Source organism: Chlamydotis macqueenii, chromosome Z (genome assembly GCF_036417535.1).
Source record: "Chlamydotis macqueenii isolate bChlMac1 chromosome Z, bChlMac1.mat, whole genome shotgun sequence".
NCBI classification, from domain to species: domain Eukaryota; kingdom Metazoa; phylum Chordata; class Aves; order Otidiformes; family Otididae; genus Chlamydotis; species Chlamydotis macqueenii.
Window position 1 is genome coordinate 38,686,481 of NC_141593.1, and position 18,964 is coordinate 38,705,444.

Here is an 18,964-nt window from a genome sequence, read left to right on the forward strand (position 1 = left end):
TAGCTTTCAAGTGATAAAATGGAATTAGGAGCATGTATAAGTACTGGAGCTACTACAGTAATGTAATATTGTGGTACTTAAAACTGAATTCAGTTTTAGGTTTTGTGGATTTTTCTTTTTTTAATGCAAATACATGCGTCTTTATCAGTTTGGCTTTTTTTTCTGCCTAACAGCTGGAAGAGTTTGCTCTTTTGTACCTGAGAAGAGTAGTTCAAAGTTGCAAATGGAATTAAAAGTGTTAAGGAATACGGATGAGGATTGTTTTCTCTTTTATGACATTTATGGTTTACCAGAGTATACAAATTACTGCAGAAGTTGGCCTTGCGCCCAACATTCTTGGCCAGGGGCCTCACCGGGGATTTGTCCGTGAAATTCTTTTAGCTTTGAGAGAGAAGCTGCTGTTACACCAGCTGGTCAGTTGCTGTGGAGTTTACCACTGAGCTTGCTCTAGCCAAGGGACTGCTTTACTGAATCTGACCCTGTGTTGTTTTAGGGTGCTGCTGGGAGTTTTCTCTTTTGAAGGGTAGGCATTTAATTGGCACAATATTTCATCTTATTTTCTATTCTGTGAAATCCCTACTTCAGTAAATGACATGTCAAGCTAGCTAGATGTGTGGCGTATACAGTCACAGAGTAGAGGACAGAGTGTGTTCTGCACAGATGCTGGAGGTAAATTTTTATTATGAGCTAGTATAAGATGGGAACTAATTGTGTGGGGCTTGCACTCTACTTGCAGAACATGATGGATCTGGCATGGGATGACAGTTTTCATCTTGCTTAGAGAATGTTTGTCACACCAGATTCATCTTAACATTCTCCATGCACAAATTCACTGCTTTATTTTAATGGGAAAAAGCATCATAGACTCTAACTAGCCTAAAAAATAAAAAGTATTATTATAATAGCAGCCCTGCACACCGAGTGTTTCCTGTAGAATTTAATGACTCTTTCTTTTAGGCTGGGATAATCCCTTTTTCCTGTGTTGAATTCTCAGCTGGGATCTTCAGGAATAGTGGTTGACTCCATAGCGCTGAATTTGAAGATACAGGAAGAGGCTTGTTCAGGAGTGGGAAAAGGAAATCTCTTCCTTGGAAAGGAACTTGGCAGAGCAAGAAGACAGGAGTAGCAGTGTGGAAAGCTAGTGAGCATTTGAGCTCAGCTGACAATCATAGAAGCACAGGAGAACCTTAAAACTTCAAATGTGTTACCTGCTAGGAAGAGATAGATAACCTGTCTTGACTTTAGAGCTATTCTAAATAATTGTAATATGCCTACATAAGTTTGTCATTTATTTATTTAAATTAGAAGTGACTGAGAAGCTACAGAAGGGCAGGGACTATAACCTAAACCACGAGAACTGAGCAAGAACTAATTGTATGGTGTAGGAGGGCATGCTGAAGAGTAGGAAATGTCAATGGTCAACAAGACATCTCCAGTTGTTAATCACAATTTCAGTTATCCTGTGTTTCTAGAAGTTAAAAAATCTTCCATGTTACAATGACCAAAATCTTTAGTAAGTGATTGTAAAGGAGTTGTCATAGGTCAAAAAGTCAAACTTTTTCCTATCAGATATTGGTGACTTCAAAGGTATCAGCAAAAGCATAAGGCAAGTCAGAATAATTTCAGATTATCTTTTATGTGTGCTAAAATTCTGAAGGCTGAAAAATCATCTGTGGCTCACATGGCAAAAAAGATAGAAATTGTTTATCCCAAATTAGATGTTTCCTGAAAGAAGTTTATTTGGGAATATGTGATACTTTAGTCCTACTTGTGATTGAAGTCCTTTACTTGTACGTGGGAGGATCTCATTTGAAAATCTGTGAAGCTAAAAACTGCTTTTCTACTGCAGCAGTGAAAGTGAATCTTATCTGTAATGTTCCTCAGCTTGGCAAAAGAGTAAATTTACTTTAAGGGTAAATATGTGTGAGCCTACATATTTACTGTTAGTGCTTTAATATAGAAAGAGCAATTTCTTCACCAAGAGTTTAGGTTTCAGGGATCAGTGGCCTGGTAATCTAAATCTTTGTGAAATATGTACATGCATTTGTTTTGAGTGTTAGACTGATCTAGGCTGTCTTGTCACTGTTCATATTGTATGTGATTTTTACCAAAATGTCACCTTTTACATTGCAGTTAAGGGGCAATTATTCCACATGCTCCAGTGTTGATGTTCCCTGAATTTTTCTCTTGTCTGCTTTGCAAAAGTCAACGCACTGGCATCAGACAGTCTAGTCAGTCCTGTGCTCCTGGCTGATATACCTGGATTTCCTGTTGAGCACCTGCTAAAAGCATCCAGTCTAAAGCATACTGGAACTTGATTCAGATAAAAACAAATGCCCTGGTACCTATGTTCCTGATCTCTGCAGACAGGTCTCTACTGCCTTCACTAGGTATCAGGAGCAAAACTTCCTTAAGAATTTATTTAACTGTTGGTTCCATAGCAAAATAAGGGTCTAGGGTAGTGTGTAGATGTATACATCTCACCATTTTTCTTGAATTTGAAATATGTTGCTCACTGTTAGTGTTGCCACCATTAGCCTCTGGCTGTGGGTATACAGTTCAATTAAAGCAACACAAAGCCAAAGTACCAGGTGGAGTCAGTTTCCTACTGAAAACCTCTAAAACAGACGAAAATGACAATATGTCCTCACACTAAAGGAATATCTCAGCCTCTTTGTGAGACTCAGGCCATAACTTTAAAACCATGTTATGTGTTCTTTGTCAGACTGTAGAGAATTTTTACCTTCTTACTGGATAGTAGCGTTTTTCAGAGTATATTTCCTCCCTGTCCTCTTCCCATGTTTTGGTTTTTTTTGGTCAGAAAATTGATCATCTGCTTTTCACCTACTAGTGCTCCTCTTGCTGAACCTGGTGCCATGCATATCATTATGATGAACCATAAATTATATATTAAAAACCCAAACAAGCAAAAAAAACCCATAACCCGAAACAAAAAAAACCCACACCAAACCCAAGTCAAAATTACTTCTGCTTCTTGCACTGTTAGTTTTTAATTGTGACTTCTGGAGGTTCTGGGAAATGCATGTGTCCCGCCTGCAGATGGTAACTTTTGGAACTTGCTGTATCTTTACTTCAAAACTACTGTCTCCTAGATTGGAGAATAGGATATAGAGTCTAATGTCCTGAGAGTAACTGATGATGAGGTGATGTCTCCAAATGCGTTTGGCACAGGCAGCAGGAGTTATAAAGCTAGAAAGAAGAGTGGAGTCTGGGGCAGGGAATTCTGTGCAAAGAGGATGAGAAAGATAAATACAGAGTTTCACTTTGATCTGTGTCAGAGGTACTCTGGGAAGGCTGACTTTGGACGAACATTAGATTTTGTTAGGACAATTTTTTTTTTTTTTTTAAACCAAAAGTTGCTCTACACATAATTAAATTTAGCAATTTCAGCCTTTTTGTTGTTTGAAAAACATTGTACACACACATAATATTTCCCCCTTCTTTCTGAAGTTAGAGATCCTTGATACTGTATATCGAGCCATATTTAAAAACTTAAAGTAAGGGGTGGGGAGGAGGCTCTGTGAATGTTCTTGTTTTATTTAGTGAGGGGGAGCTACAGTGGCAGCTTCTGTAAGAAGCTGCTGGAAGTTTCCCCTTTGTTCAGTGGTCTCAGCCGGGCCTAGGGTGGACTCGCTGCTGGCCAGGGCCGAGCCAATTGGTAGCAGAATGTTCCCTGATTACACCTCTGTGGTAATATATTCAAGAAGAGCAAAACAGGAAAAAAAAAGAAGGGAGAGATGATGTGAAGATGCTGAGGAGGGCAGAGAGGGGGAGGCGCAAACCTTGTGGGCCTTGTGGCCTTTGCCCTCTGGCCTCCTGCCGGGCGGCCAACTGGGCCCAGCCTGGCCGAGAGAAGTGGAGAGAGGAGATGTGAAGAGAACCTGAGAGGTGTCTGCCTGAGCTGATTGTGAAGAATTTCTTGTGAGAGGAACAGCTGCAGACACCAAGGTCAGTGAAGAAGGAGGGGGAGGAGTAATGCTGCTCCTGGCCAGAATTCCCCTGCAGCCTGTGGTGATAACCATGGTGAAGCAGGCTGTCCCCCTGCAGCCCATGGAGGCCCACGGAGGAGCAGAGATCCACCTGCAGCCCGTGGAGGACCTATGCTGGGGCAGGAGGATGCCTGAAGGAGGCTGCGGCCTGTGGAGAGCCCACGCTGGGACAGCTGTTCCCCTGGGGAAGAAATGACCCGCGCCGCAGCAGTTTCACGAAGGACTGTGACCCGTGGGTGTGACCCCTTGCTGGAGCAGGGGAGGAATGTGAGGAGTTCTTCCCTGAGGAGGAAGGAGCGATGTAAAACAATATGTGATGAACTGACCATAACCCCCATTCCCTCTTTCCCCCTGTGCTGCTTGGGGAGCGGGGAGGTGGTAGAGATAATGTTAAGCCTGGGAAGAGGGAGGGGTGAGGGGAAGTTATCTTGTTATCTTACACGTTATCCTGCTTTGGTTTTTGTAATAAATGAATAGTTTTCCCCTCGAGTCTGTTTTGTCCATGATGGTAACTTTAAGGATTTCTCCCTGTTCTTATCTCAAACCTCGAGCCTTTTTTCCTTAGATTATCTCTCCCTGTTCTCTCAGAGGGTGCAGGGAGTGAGAAAGAGACTGCATAGTCTTGCCCCGACAGAGGCTGAACTACAGCGATGAAAGAGTAACTGTATTTTCAGATGTACGAGAATGATCTAAGCACTTAATTTCAAGTCATATATGTAACCCTATTGACAGCCCTTGTATCAAAGAAAAAAAAAAGACGAAAAGGTGCTTGTGTTAGCTTTTAAAGTGTACAGATAAAAGCAACATGATTCTCAACAGGCACTACAACCCAAACTCCTTGGCTTTCTGATTAGTAACAGAAAATGTGGTGCAGAGCCACATTCAAATGCAGTTGACTTAGTGATTTCTGAATTTATTTTATTGGATCTGGTTGAATAGGGTGCGCATATATATATCAGAGTGCGATGTGTTAACCCACCAGAGGCTTTTTAAACTCTTGTAGTTTGACAGTGAAGTTCTATTATGATACAGAGGAAATGCTGTGCTGTTTGTTTTGGAGATTTGTGTTCTGTTTTCAGGTTACTTCTTTTATTCATACAAATTTATTTTATCTTTTGTAGGAAGGAATTAATACTATCTGGCACTTTAAATCCACTTAAAGATTTACATCTTGGAAAGCTGGCGTTAACCAAGTTTCCAAAGAGTCCAGAAACGTGGATTCATAGGTTTGTTTCCCTTGTCTTCTGTTGCCTCCACAAACTTAAACATTTTTCCTAGGTTTTTTTTTTCCTGTGCTTGGGTTAAGGAGAGCCATAGAAGAAGGAGGACATCTAGAAATACTGGAAATTCTTCGAGCCAGTCATTGTAAAATACTGTGCTTTGGCTTTTGAAGATACCTGCCTATATTTTACTCTTAGAACTAAAATCATATGCAGCTTTTTGGCTGTGTATTTGTTTAATAAACTTCGGAGGTGGGATAAATTTTTCTAAAAGTTTATCATGTCTTGCAGCACCCAAAATTCTCAGCCTGAGAATTCTGATTCCATCAATAGTAAGTACTTCAGCATTGTGGGTTTTTCCCTCTTTCCCTCCTCCAACTTACTACTATATTGCTTGTCTACAGGCATTTCAGAAAGACAAGAATCTGTAAAAGCTAATCTTTATAACCAAAGTTGGATTCTTTTCTATTCCAGTACTGGTCTTTTTGGTTGTTGAATTTATTTTTGTCATTTCTAACTTAAGCAGTGTCATTAAGTCACCACTACTAAATATTAAAATAACAGCACATTTTTGGAAAAGATACATCCAGAATTATGAAAATGCACAAAGCTAACCATCCCAGTCATGACTGAGTGTCCATAAAATGCCTGTAGTGCAGACAAGTGAAGTATAGATCCATTGCTCAACTTTGTTGTTTTTTGGTTTTTTTTAAAATATCTTAGTATGTGTGTCATTTTTTTTTCCCCATGGTATATTTTTCACAGGATAACTTCCTTTTATAGACAGCCTTAGAGAGATTTGAATGTAACACATTAGAAAGCAGTTGACAATGTTTGCGTTTCACATGCCCAGCGTTAGGACAACCAAAAAGTTGATACCCTAATAGAGGATTCATACTCTTATCAAAAACATAAATAAAGCTTCAGTCATACTGATAACCTGAATTTTTGGAAGAGAGCGTTGTTGGTAAACTCTTCTTTGTGAGCGCATAAGCTTAAAATTCTCACAGTTAGCCTAGAATGTAATACATGGAATATTCCTAGGCGTTTCTTAACTTACAAGCATCTGCTTAATTTCTGTTAATTTCATTCTTAGTAACATTGTTATAGCAACAACTCTTTATGATTCCTGTAAGGTTGGTTTTTAATTTTGTTGTTCTTCAACTGCTTTTCATCACCTCAATGCTACTGACTCATGCTGCTTGATTGGTTTGTTTGAAGCAAAAGGGTGATGTGGAAATAATGGGAAAAATCTTGCAGTTTGTCATGGTTTAGCCTTTCCTACATGGTAGCTAACACTGGAAAACTGTGATTTTTTTGCATATAGCTAGTGCTGAACCTGGTGCCATCTATATAATTATGATGTTCAATACATTTTTATGTTATTAGTCAGAATGATAGATTCTTAATATTCATTTACATCTTAGAAATAATTAAAAATGTCTATAACTTCTATGCAGTCTTAAATTAGGAATGTTTTAATAGTGTTATAATTTGTTTTTCTTATATTTTTCTAAAACAGAAAAATATATTTGAGGATGATTTTACAAATGTTTGGCTTGGATTTGAATGTGCTGACCATGATTGATACATGTTAGAAAATAAGATGTGCAAAAATTTTCTTTCTGCATCAGCGTAGTGATTAAACTTGTGTTTTCTGTTCACCCATGACACCAAATTTCAGACAGAAGTGCAAAAAACCAGAATGGAACAACTATGATATTTAGTAAAACATACCCCAGGTTTTTTTTTTTTTTTTTTTTTACGTGATAAATACACTCACTAAAGATATCAAAATTCCTCTCGTACATTTTTCCATATGGCGTTTTGCTATACGTTTTGAGGGTTTAGGATAGATCTTGTGCATATACAGTCAGTAAATGTGCTACTGTTGCACAGTTGTCACTGAATAATTCTGTGTTTGTTTGCTGTAATGTTAGGAAGTACAATAGTAATAGTCATAGGAACATACAGAAGAAATCAGATTTATTTTCTCCAAATTTATTGGAGAAAATTTTATCTTAAAAGGCTCCAAAATAATACCATGATGTTCAACAGGTACCAAAAATACATTTTAAATCTTCTGAGGTTGTGATGCTCAGATTTCTTTTTTTTTTTTTTTTTGTTTTCTTGTAGCCACAAAGACTATAAAGTTTGTATTTTTTCACACATTCCTGTATACATAATTTATTTGAGTTCCTTATTTTATAAAAAATCCTCATTTTAAGAAACCAAAATTATTTTAGGATCAAAATAATTTATCTCTTTATGCTTTTACTCAGAAGTCAATGTTACTGAAACAATATTCATCTTTTGTCAAAAGAATGACTCTTTACTCAATTAGCTTTCATGCCTAGACATTTTTAGAATTTCCCATTTCTTACAAATCTGCTAATTGAAGTGAAACAATACTAGATGGTGATGTTTGGATCAAAGACGTCTAAAAAGCAAAAATTAAGACTTCAGAATTACTACATTTCATAAAATAAAATTACACAACAGTCAAAAAGCATGGTTTGTTTGGCTGCACATCTTTAGTTCATTGTTATGTAGGAAACCAATGTATGAACACTGGCTTCAATCCACTACTTGTAGCCTCTGCTGAGAAATGCAGTCAGTGTAAAAATTGAATTTTTATAGATTATCTTTATTATTATCTTCTAGTAGTTTAAATCTTCTTTTTTTGGAATAACTAACAGAAGAAGACACAGTATAAATAAAAAATGCCAGTGAACAAGAGTATTATAAATGGTTTCAAATGAGAGAAAAAGCAGATGAATTGCCAAATTGTTTTTTTAGCATTGGTAGGCTTATCCATTTTTAATTTTTATCTGTATATGTGTATGTATGCTATGAAATTTTATTCTGTATTGCAAAAGAGAATTATGTTTTTAAAGAAAATAATTTTATTATTTTTATTTTATTTATTGATTTGTTTTAACCACAAATGACACCTTTCTGAAAGTAGCAATTTATTGCTTTTGGAACTGATGTGAAGCAGTTCAAAACAGAAAAACCTCTGTGTCCCAGACCAGAGGATGTCCAGCTTCCCAGAGCATTCCACATGGGCCCATTGCAATTCTCTTGACACATGCTGCTGCATAGAAGTCTACATATCTGTGATCCTTCTTGCAGGATGCTTTTGAGTAGGATCTGCTGATGCACGTTTTCTGCAGCATTGAGAACACCTCTCAAAATACTCATTAGAAATCTTATGCAGACAGTTCTTGCATTTTTTTCATAAATTTGCCTATTCCTTCTGTTTCCATTTGGTATGCTGTAAGTAGCCATGACCACTTACAGTGAGTGAACAAACAAATACAGCAAGAGTTAAATTACTTTGGTGTGCAATCATAAAATCGTAGCTTTCAGTATGGGAAGAGTTCAGGCAGTTGTGTTTACTACTTTTTCCTATCTATCATCTAATTACAGTGTAGTTTAGATAATTGAAATGTCAGGCTTGCTTGATTTATACAAATGAAAAAAACCTTTTTTTTCTCTTAAAATTACTCTCTCACCATTAACACTGTACATCATTTAACCAGACGATGGGTGCTGCAACAACTAATTCAGGAAAACTCCTTGCCCAGTCTTGTGACTAAAGGAAACTTGGGAGCAGCACCTGTGGAGAGAATTCACCGACTGGTGCAGGAGGAAATGAATGTCTGCTCTGAAGCTGCTGGGAGATACCCAAGCAACTACAATGCCTGGTCTCATCGCATCTGGGTTTTACAGCACTTGGGAAAGCTGACTGTCAAGGTATAATACAATAGTGAATAAAGTCTTAAATTTTCTTATCTAAAAAAAATACTGATTTACCAAGCAGATGCTATGACATGGATGGAGCGTATCATATTAAGTTAGCACAGGTAGCTAAGAATGTTTTTACAAAATAGGCTAAATATTGCAATGAGTAAATTTTGCATTTTTCTTGCCAGTGTAGGCGGGTTCTCCTCTGCAGAAATAATAGATTTTTCTTGCCCATGTACAAATTTCTGTTTGTCTTTTGGTACTTAGTGTTAATGAACTTATGGCAGGAGGATAGATGGGACTGTGTGAGCTGAAATAAAGAAGGAGCAATTGAAAATAATTCTTCTATCCTTGATCTCAAAATTCCTCATACAGCAAAAGATTATACATGACAGATATTATTTTCATAATGTAATGCAATGTCTTGTTTTGAGACCCTTATTCAGCTTATCTATAGTTTCAGAATATAGAAGGATTAGGTAAAGACAGCAGGAATTTAGCAGTGCTTGTAACTAGTTTCTTCAGCTTCAGCAGTATTTTTTGACAGCATTTAAACTGAGGGCTGATCAAGCTGTTTCAACTCCAGCAGGGACATCTTAGGCGGTGGTGAATATTTCAGATCACACGGTAGTATCTAGAATATCAAGACCTGTAGCAAACTGAGTTAATGTGACATAGTCTAAAATGATATACACAGTTTCGTAGTACTGTGGTTTCTAAGCTATTGTGTGAATTCCTTTTAAATATTAGGCTGAGACAGTGGCACATCCCTCACACTTTTAATGGCAGCAGCTGTGTTTTGTGGTTCTGTAAATACATAGGGAGTGAGGGAGGAATTTAGTGAAGGCTGTTGAGTTGATATAGCTGCTACTTTTATGTCTTATGGACCAGCTACTGCTAGCAATGGGTGTTGGTTTGATGATGTTTCCTGTTAATTGTCACCTGAGAAACTTTAAGAATAGCTGTGTCACACTGGTAGTAAATAGCAACTATGTTCCAGACTCCATGAGGGAGTAAGGGAAGCTGGAATTTGGACTCCTCTGCCTAGAAAGTTTGTATGAAAGGGTAGTTTTGGAAAAGTCAGAAGAATTGCAGGATTGGGATAGATTGGAGGTTAGAAGTAATGGTTAGAGGTCTGTATTAATGGGAAACAGGGACTTTCAAGTAAGTCTTTAATAGCTTTATTAAAAAGAAGGGAAACGTGTTAGCGCTGTTAATTAAAACTCAAGTAATTTTATGCTTTAGTTAGCAGTAGTTTGAGGATCGGGATAACACCCTGAGTGCTTTTTGTACTTGCTATTCCTTACTAATTTAAATAAATACAAAGAATTGCATTGTGATAGAAATAACTCTTCTCAGAGCTGGAATTATTCTGGTGGGTTTATTCATTGGCATCTGTCAATGCTTTGTGTCACAAAACGTGTCTGTGAAGGAAGTGTTTTAAAGTTGTTCAGTCACTCCCAAGTCCATTTGCCTTGCCCACCATCCTAGTTCCCCTACTAGTCTTTTTATGCTCGTTGGTAAGGAAGTTACAGTTTTCTTTGTGCAGCTGGCTTTTGTTACCTTTGGAAAAATTTCACTGGTGCTGCTGTTCCTCCAGCAGTGTGTTTAACCCATTGGGAAATCTCCATGTTGAGTCTAGTGTTTTTTCATGACACCACTAATGTATCTCTTCAGGTGGCCTAGCAGTAGGTGTTCGGGATGTAGGAAAATTTGGAAGAAGTGTGGAACATAAAAGATACCAAGAATCTTGAGATAAAATGTTCTGTCTAGGTGACTTTAAAAGGCAGAATTAGAAAGTGATTATTTGCAAGTTGTAATGTGAGGAATAAAGGAAATACAAAGGAGGACAGGGAGAAAGCAGGCATTACAGATTTTCACAAAAATATATGAGTTGTTTTCTTGCTTGATGTCTTATTTTGTACCTTCAGCCATTTGTGTGTTTGAATATGTGAAAAGAATGGTGAATTTCACTGAGATCTAAGACTGGAACTGTGCTGAAAAAAAGTATCAGATACATTGTCACAGTGATTCTAGAGCCATGTTTAGTTCTTGCAAGGCTTCCTCAAATTAGAGTACCTCATATTATTTAAGCCACATCTCGGCTGTAATACAAGCTTTGCTTGTACTCTGAGATAGCTTTCATTACCGTGTACAAGGAAACAGAGGCCCAGAAACATAGTGTATATGTTGTATTATCATTGACATAAGACTTCTCAAAACAGTTTTATCATCTATGAAACTGTTGGCCTACTTTGGAGGATTTAAAGAGAGTAGGTGGTTGCGTAGAGTTTGGTTTTTTGGCAATCTTCTGTCTCACTTTTCTGAAAGTTTTCTAGTTCAGGTAAGGCATGATGCCTAGTACTCATTCCGTTTGCTTTGTGCAGGGAGTTAAAATGCATTATTACAATGTTCCCCTGTAACTTTCTAGGTTATAAAAAAGACAGGTAAATTAATCAGATTATTCTGAGATCTAAGTTGGACATAATGTCCATAGTATCAGTTCCAGCTGAATTAAGACTGTTCTGATTTTTTCTGATGTCGCCTTTGAGCCTTATGTTGGTTTTAATAGGCTTTTAAATTTTAATGTTCAGAAACTTAAAATAGTAAGCTCATTTCTGCTGAGAAGAGAGAAGCTGATCTTGTGGTTTAAAGTGCAGAACTGGAGACAGAATGTTTCAGCACCCTTAAGAATCCCGTGTGTAGGTTGTTATTTAATAGTACCCTTCAGTTTGCTGATCTGTAAAAGGAAAATGATGCTGGTATCTCTCGTCAAGACCTGTAAAAGCATGTTGAGTGTGTCTGGTAGAAGGCGCTGTTTATATCATTTGTATTTGCGCTAATGCCTTTTAGAACAGACACACCACAAAAAAAGGTGTATAACTAGCCTTGTGCATTTCCATGGTTTTCTTTGTGGCAGGCTGTGCCTCTTATACTGGAGGAGAAAAAAAGGAGGACTTGTGCATATGAAAGCTGGTTTGCATCAGCCAGTCCTGTAAAGTGACGTAGGTAGCTTAGAAAAAGAGATTAAAAGCAAGAATATACCAGTAAGGTTATATCTGAAGTCTTCAGAAGTAAACAAAAAAGGTAGTTTTGATTTCTTTGGAGAGTTTAGACTCCAGAGGAGGAGCAATGTGAAGAAAGAGGTTAAAGCCTTTTAAGAAATACAACCGTTATTAGTTCTAAAAAAGAAAGTAAAGTAAAAGCTTTACCTAGTGGCCAAACTCACCTGTCTTCCTAGAAATAAATTTTGAAGGTTTAAAAACATTAAGAAAGAAGAGAAAAATTGTAGGTTCCAGCAGTGTTACAAATACAGCTACAGTCACCAATGTAAGTATTTATCAGCTATTGTGAAACCTTTTCTGGGAGTTCACAGATTACTTAGTTATGGACAAACAGTTTTGTATTCCACAGGCTCTAGGACTTGGAACATAATGTCAGTGGTTGACGTTCTTTCCTGGAAAATGAAAGTGTAAATTACTTTAAACTCCCTTTTTTTTAATCTTTGTAGCAACTCGCTCACCTTCTGACACCCGTAATGCATTAGGCAAAAATGAAAATACTTCAAACTAATATCCATGTAGTTTGTTGCACCCTCTACCTCTGCCTCCTCTAAATAGTCTTTTTTCTAAGCATTCTGAGATTCTTAAACCACTGCTTATTTTAAGTGGTTTTAGTTTTTTTTTTCTCCCCTCACCCTGTGGGAAGGTTTCTGAGACACCTACCTTTTCAAAGTTTGGAAAATACATTTTTTTTTTTTTTTTTTTTTTTTGTGCAGAGATAGAAAGATACGTAATGGAAAAGGCTCAATAGTATTTCATTTTTTTTCTGTGTGTTCTTAATCTGCTACTTTAGTGGCTGAAGTTCTGAGAGGAGAGGTTACCTTAACATAGAAACAGTGATGGTAAATTAATCCTTTCAACTGGTTGATAACTGTTGCTGCTTTTTGTTTCAGGTTCTCCTTGATGAACTTTCATCTACTAAATATTGGGTATCCGTGCATGTCTCAGACCATAGTGGATTTCATTACCGCCAGTTCTTACTCAAGTCCTTGATAGGCAGAACTGTGACTGACAATAATGTACTGGTACAAAATCAAATGGTAAATGAGCAAAACCCTAGCCTTCAAAAGGAGGAGGAGAGTGCAGGGGCAGAAGCTGTCTGTGCGGAGGAGCAGAGTGTGGATCTCCCCCGCCGCATAGAGGAAGAGTTGGAGCTTTGCACTGAACTAATTGATACTTACCCAGGGCATGAAACCTTGTGGTGTCATAGGTAAGAAGACTTGGTCAAAAGAGTGTCCTTCTGATTTGTGGATTGTTCTTTACCTGATGTTTCCAGACAAATTGCTGTTCTGATTTTAAAAGGTACCACTCAATAAAAGATTTCTAAGCTACCATGTCTTTAGCCTTTGGAAAACATTCAAGAGCATAATCAGAGCTACTGAATGGAAAATTTGATTTGGTTTAAGCATCTTGTTGATGTAAGGTCCACTTGTCCCTATAGTTTGTGGAAGAGACACAAGATACTGTTAATCAGCTTCCTCGCACTTAAAATGCTTAAAGGGCAGAAGGTAGGTAGAAGATGGATCAGCTGCAGAAAACCTCTGCTTTGCCAGCTGGGGGTGTGTGCCTGATTGGGTAACAGTAGATTTGCTGAAATGACACTGAGTCCATTTTTGTAGAGTCTGAGCAGTGACAGCAGACTTTGTATCTGTTTGTGGGGCAGTCTGGTGAGATGGCAGACGAACCAAACCAGTTCAGCAGCAATAATAGAGTATTTTCGGTGCATGACTTTTTTTTTTTTTTTTTCTTTTCTTTTTTTCTCTTCCTTTTCATCTGAAGAAGGCGTGTGTTTTACCTTCAGTACCACCTAAGCAACAAACTTCCTCTTCAGACTGCGGTGGTAGCACCTGTGAACAGCAGCGATGAAACTCTGAGTAATTCTCACCACAGTCCTGCGACAAGTCACGTGGCACAAGCTATGGATGTTGATGGTTTGAATGAATCCAGCAGCAAACAAAGTTATACCCAAGAAACGAAACGCCTGAAGCGTGCTCCTATGCAGGACTCTCTTGGTCCAGAAATGGAATACCGGTTCATTGATAAAATTTTATCAACTTGTAGGGATGCGGACCAAGCCAGGTTTGCTACTGCTTATAGGAAATGGTTAGTTACTTTTTTAGGCCAGTGAAGGAAGAGTTTAAAGCCTTCAGGGTTCTTCTTTTAGTGCAATATTCTCTTTTCAGACACAAATGCATGTCTTGGTTGCAAGTGTTAGCTAACCATGTGTTTCTCACTCTTTTAATGGTCAGTCCTAAAGTTCACATTCAGAGTAGAAGTCTGTCACTTTATTGGAAGAACTGACATACCTTTTTATTAAGCAAATGCAGTTTTTTCTTTAACCTTTTTACGAAATCACTCTGTCAGCTTCCTACTAAGCCTTTTTATTATTTTTTAACTTCTGCATTAAGGTGGACTCTGAATCATTTGGCTTTGAAAAAAAGAAAAAAAAAATAGAAAAGAAAAGTCTGAAATGCTTTCAAAGCAATGTGTCTGGAAAAAGAATAGGAGGATCTATCGGTATCAGCTAAACCTGCTTCCAGGTTGTTCCTCTTTACTATGGTGGCATCTTGCTAATACCGTATTGGATTCAGACTATATTAGATGAGTGCTATTACTTTTGTATTAGCAACGTTTAGTAGAACAGCAGACGGCAGTGTTTCTTTCTCGAGGCGCCAGTTACAGTACTGGAGCCATGCCTTTTACTATTGTAACTGGGTTTTTGTGTGCTTGTTAGTTGTCACTTTAATTTGTTAGGAAAGTCTGTGAAGTTGAAATCCTGAAAAGCAGATAACGGGAAAATGTGACAGAAAATAGTTCAGACAGACACATTCACACTCTCACTTACAGTCAGAGCTATATTTGGAAATACTTTTCTTAGAACAGACTATTTTACCTTCATTTCCGACTTGGTATTTATTTATTTATTTTATCTCAACAGCCCAGAATTAATGACACTTGATAACACACTTCGGAATGTATTATGCACACTACAGAATTTCGGCCTGCTAAATCACGCATTGGTAATTTGTACTTAAGCAAGACCAGGCAAGTCCAATAGATGATGGAGTAAAAAGTAATTCTTGTGCCTGGTCATTGAGACTATATAATTAAAAAAAAAAAAAAAGACAGCAGGAGGGAGGTATCCCTTCATGTTTGTTCTGTTGCAGAGCTTCAGTCTTTGGGTGTTTTTTTTAATTCTTCCTTAAGAGCACTTCTCCAACCATACATCTCTGTTTACATAACTGTAAATTTTAAGGGGATGCAAAACACGTTTCTATTCTGGTGAAATTATATATGAATGGTTTATTTTGTCATTTCCTTAGAACTTGTCTATATAAGGGATTTTTTACACTAACAGAATAGTCCAAAGACCCAGAGGAGAAACATTGTACAACTGAAGTTTGTACAATGGCAACATCACCTCTGTTCTAGACTATTCACTGAGGGGATAGATTTTACGCTACAGTCTTCACCAAAATTGCTCAATATTTCTCCTGCCCAAAGTGCCTCCTGACTGTGAAAAGTTTCAAGCTTCTGTTTCTGTTGGGCAGAGAGAGCATCAATGAGGGAGGAAAAAAGCCAGGTAGCCTGCTCAAAAGATAGCATTTGAAAAGAAAAAAGACACTTGAAACATATGGAATTCCAACAGTAATTTGATGGATGGGAGTTACTCTTGCATTTCAAAGTGAAAATAGACTGCTTCTAGTGTTAAAGAGTAAGTTCCTAACTCATTTCAGGCACAGTGTAACTAACAGAGACATTTCTAAATGTACACTCTTCTGTTTACAATACCTATGTAAGACTGACCTAGGCTTGAGCATCTCCATGGCAAAGCTTTATCTCAGTGGGCATCCACACCTGCCTCTGTATAGCTAGGGACATATTACATAGTAGTTTGTTTTGAGGTGCTCTGAGATAGTACCTTGGTTGTGATTTTGGTTGCAAAAGAATGTAATCCGTGTGTGAAAGGGGTGTGGGAATGGCTTGAGAGGATAATTTTGTCATAAGATATTGTCTCTGTGACCACTTACAAATGGGTAGGTTCAGGTACAAATGGGACTCTAAACTTAAGAATTTAATTTGAGCAAGAACTTTTACTCATTTGAGGGGACCTGATGTTTTTTGAGTATGACAGATACAGATACATTAATGCCTGTGTCAGCTTGATTAACAGTATCCCACTAATGACTAATTTGAACCTGGAAAGTGTGAAGTCAGCTGTCAATGTATTAAGGATCACATTCTTGGTCCTAGATTACTTGGACAGTTAGTAATGTAGTTGTGTGTTCTGTTTACCTTGGCAAAAATTATCTGTTTATGAGAAAAATATCAGTGGCAGGAGCAGACTCAGAAGTGGGAACATAATAAATATTTATTGAACTGTGGAAGGGAAGAGGCACTGAAATGACTGAGGATTTTAGAGAAAAAGATTTATGTTAGAATCTGACTTGAAACCCATTATATATTTATTCCAGACTATAATTTGGATTCTTAGTTGACTTTCTTAGACCTGTGTTGTGGAAGTACTGTGCTATTGAGTTTGACAGTCTTTCCATCATGAACACTTAAGATCAAACAGCTGCCCCCATGTAGATGTGTGCAGTTCCTATTCCTGTCAACATGCATTATACATGCTTCTAGGAAGACAAGATTTGATCCTATGTAACTGAATAGAGTTGCATTGTATTTTCCTACTCGGAAAATGTTCTGAGAGCTCTGATAACAGATGGTGCTGATATTTTAATTACTTTTACAAAACACTGATGGCTGTAATATGACTCTTAGGTGTGGGTTTTTAAAGCCTACACCTAATGGAAATACTCCCCCCTGTTTTTGTTAATTTTTTTTTAAATCCAGTGAGAATAGTTACATTTAGAAATGTTTGCAGACCAGACTCTGCCACATAGAAAACTAAATGATAAAAGTGAAATTGAAACAGGTCATATCTTGCCCTTTGAAAGAAATGCAAACAATAAACTGTCAAAATCAAGCTTTAATTTTTTATGGTGACAATATAAATTATATGGAAGAAGAAAATAAATAACTAAATTACTTCAGACTGACAATATCCTAAAGCCTCTTACATGAAATTATTGAAGAGATACTTCCAACGAACTGCATTAAGCTCACAACTGTGTGATGTCCTGGAACTCTGATCTTCGGAACATAGCTGTCTAACCATTCAGTATTACTGCAGAGTCCCGTGTGGGCACCACTCGAAAGGAAAAAAAAAAGTGGCCATTGGTAGTTAACAGGCATAAATGTTACAGAGTACAGCCACCTTAAGTAATGTGTTTTAGTTGTTTTGTGTTTCAGAGGTCAGAGAATTATAATGTTATCAGTGAACATTCTTGCAGAGAAAATGTCTTAACAGAAGCTGCAGAATACAAGGCTCTCACTCTCTGAAGTTCCTTCAAATGTAAAATAAAATTTTGTACATCTGTAAATGTCTTCATACAAAGTTCAGCATCTTTGCTGATTCTATCTTCTGCTGTAGTATATGTCATTTGAATTGGCGCAAATTCTTTTTGTTCACTGGATTAGTCTTTGTAGAAATTTCTTTGTGCTAGAAACAAAGGGTTTTGAGGAACAAATGTCATATGAAACTACAGAAATTACAATAGAATCACATTCTTAAGGGGTTGAATCCTCTGCTGCTAAATACATTAACTGTTATTTCATTAGCATTTGGTCTATCTTGTGTGTAATAGTCACTGGAGCAACATGTGCAAGCATTAAAGATAGCTACAGTAACAAACTTGTATAAAGTTGTTGTTAGAATGCATTGCTATAGCAGCTCTGATTAATATTTGTTAATCTACTCATGCCTGCATATTAGTGTTTTGTTGACTTCTTGCATATTCTTTATATAATCAAATCTTGTATCATTTAAATAGGAGGAAAAGAAAATTGTCAGTTTATACTGTTTGATTAATTACCTGATATAGAACTGGTTTTAAGACAAATAAGCAAAGTGGTGATATTGTGAGAAAGCTTAGATTCTGTCTTATAATCAAAACTTCTGGCATTTCCAGGTCTGTGTTAGTGCTGCTTAATTAGAATATGTAGCTAATCTTTATGGACAGGAGTGAGGTTTTTTTCTAAGTAGATAATAAATTTTTAAAACAGTACTGTATAACATTGAGCAGAAATGAAGGGATTTGGAAAGGCGTGTCTGCAGAGCCAGACTCAGCAAGCATACTTTTTCAGAATAACATATAATACAATAAACGAAATGTGACTACTAGAGAATAATTTAAGTGGTGAGTCTTCAGAGACTTGATGATTGAATTTTTGGACAAGATTGCTTAATTTTGGTTTGTCTTCTGTGAGGGAATAATGTTCCTTAGTTTTTTCATTTTATTAAGAAGTGAAATGTTGCACTTAGAGCGTGGGGGAAAAAATAGCGCAACTCCTGAGTTGTATCTTCTAGAGCAATTTTGGCAAAAGAAGCAGTGAAGTGAAATGTAGATGTAACTCTTAAATGCACGTTTGTCCTGTACTCATTTGGTGATGAGAGGTATTTACAATTAGATGTTATTGTTTTATTAATGTCAGATACAAAGGAAAGAGGTTAATTCACCTATTCTCAAACACACTCAACATTAAAGTTAGTTTCAAAGGAAGTTCATTGTCCCTGTCTAAGATAATTTTCCTTCGTTTTTTCCCATGTGCTCAGAGGTGTGTTTCCTTCCCAGCCTCTTCTCTGTTCTTCCAACCAGCAAAGAAGAATGTAGCAAAGCATTGGTGAGGTGGTCTCATTTCGTATTTAGATAAATCTGACTACCTCCCAAACAGTACTCTGATGTCCTTAAGTGGAGTTCATCAGGCTGTTTTTTTGGAACCTCATGCTAGGCCTACATCCTCTTTCAGAGGTGAAAAGCAAGAGCTTTATCTATGAAGCCATCTAGTTTCCCCAGGA

The 18,964-nt window shown here is 37.3% G+C and overlaps 1 protein-coding gene across 3 annotated transcripts in view; it reads left to right on the plus strand.

The window, feature by feature from the left end:
- The window catches only part of PTAR1 (protein prenyltransferase alpha subunit repeat containing 1), a 39,199-nt gene that overhangs the window by 14,625 nt on the left and 5,610 nt on the right, over positions 1-18,964 (plus strand). Inside the window, exons 4-7 of one of the 3 annotated variants that reach the window (XM_086769873.1) lie at positions 5,132-5,236; positions 8,776-8,989; positions 12,936-13,252; positions 13,822-14,145. In XM_086769873.1, the coding sequence (XP_086625999.1) occupies positions 5,132-5,236; positions 8,776-8,989; positions 12,936-13,252; positions 13,822-14,145 (960 nt within the window). Of the gene's footprint in view, positions 1-5,131; positions 5,237-8,775; positions 8,990-12,935; positions 13,253-13,821; positions 16,622-18,964 lie in introns of those variants that run through there. The other 2 variants (XM_086769874.1, XM_086769872.1) reach the window with 2 other exon arrangements.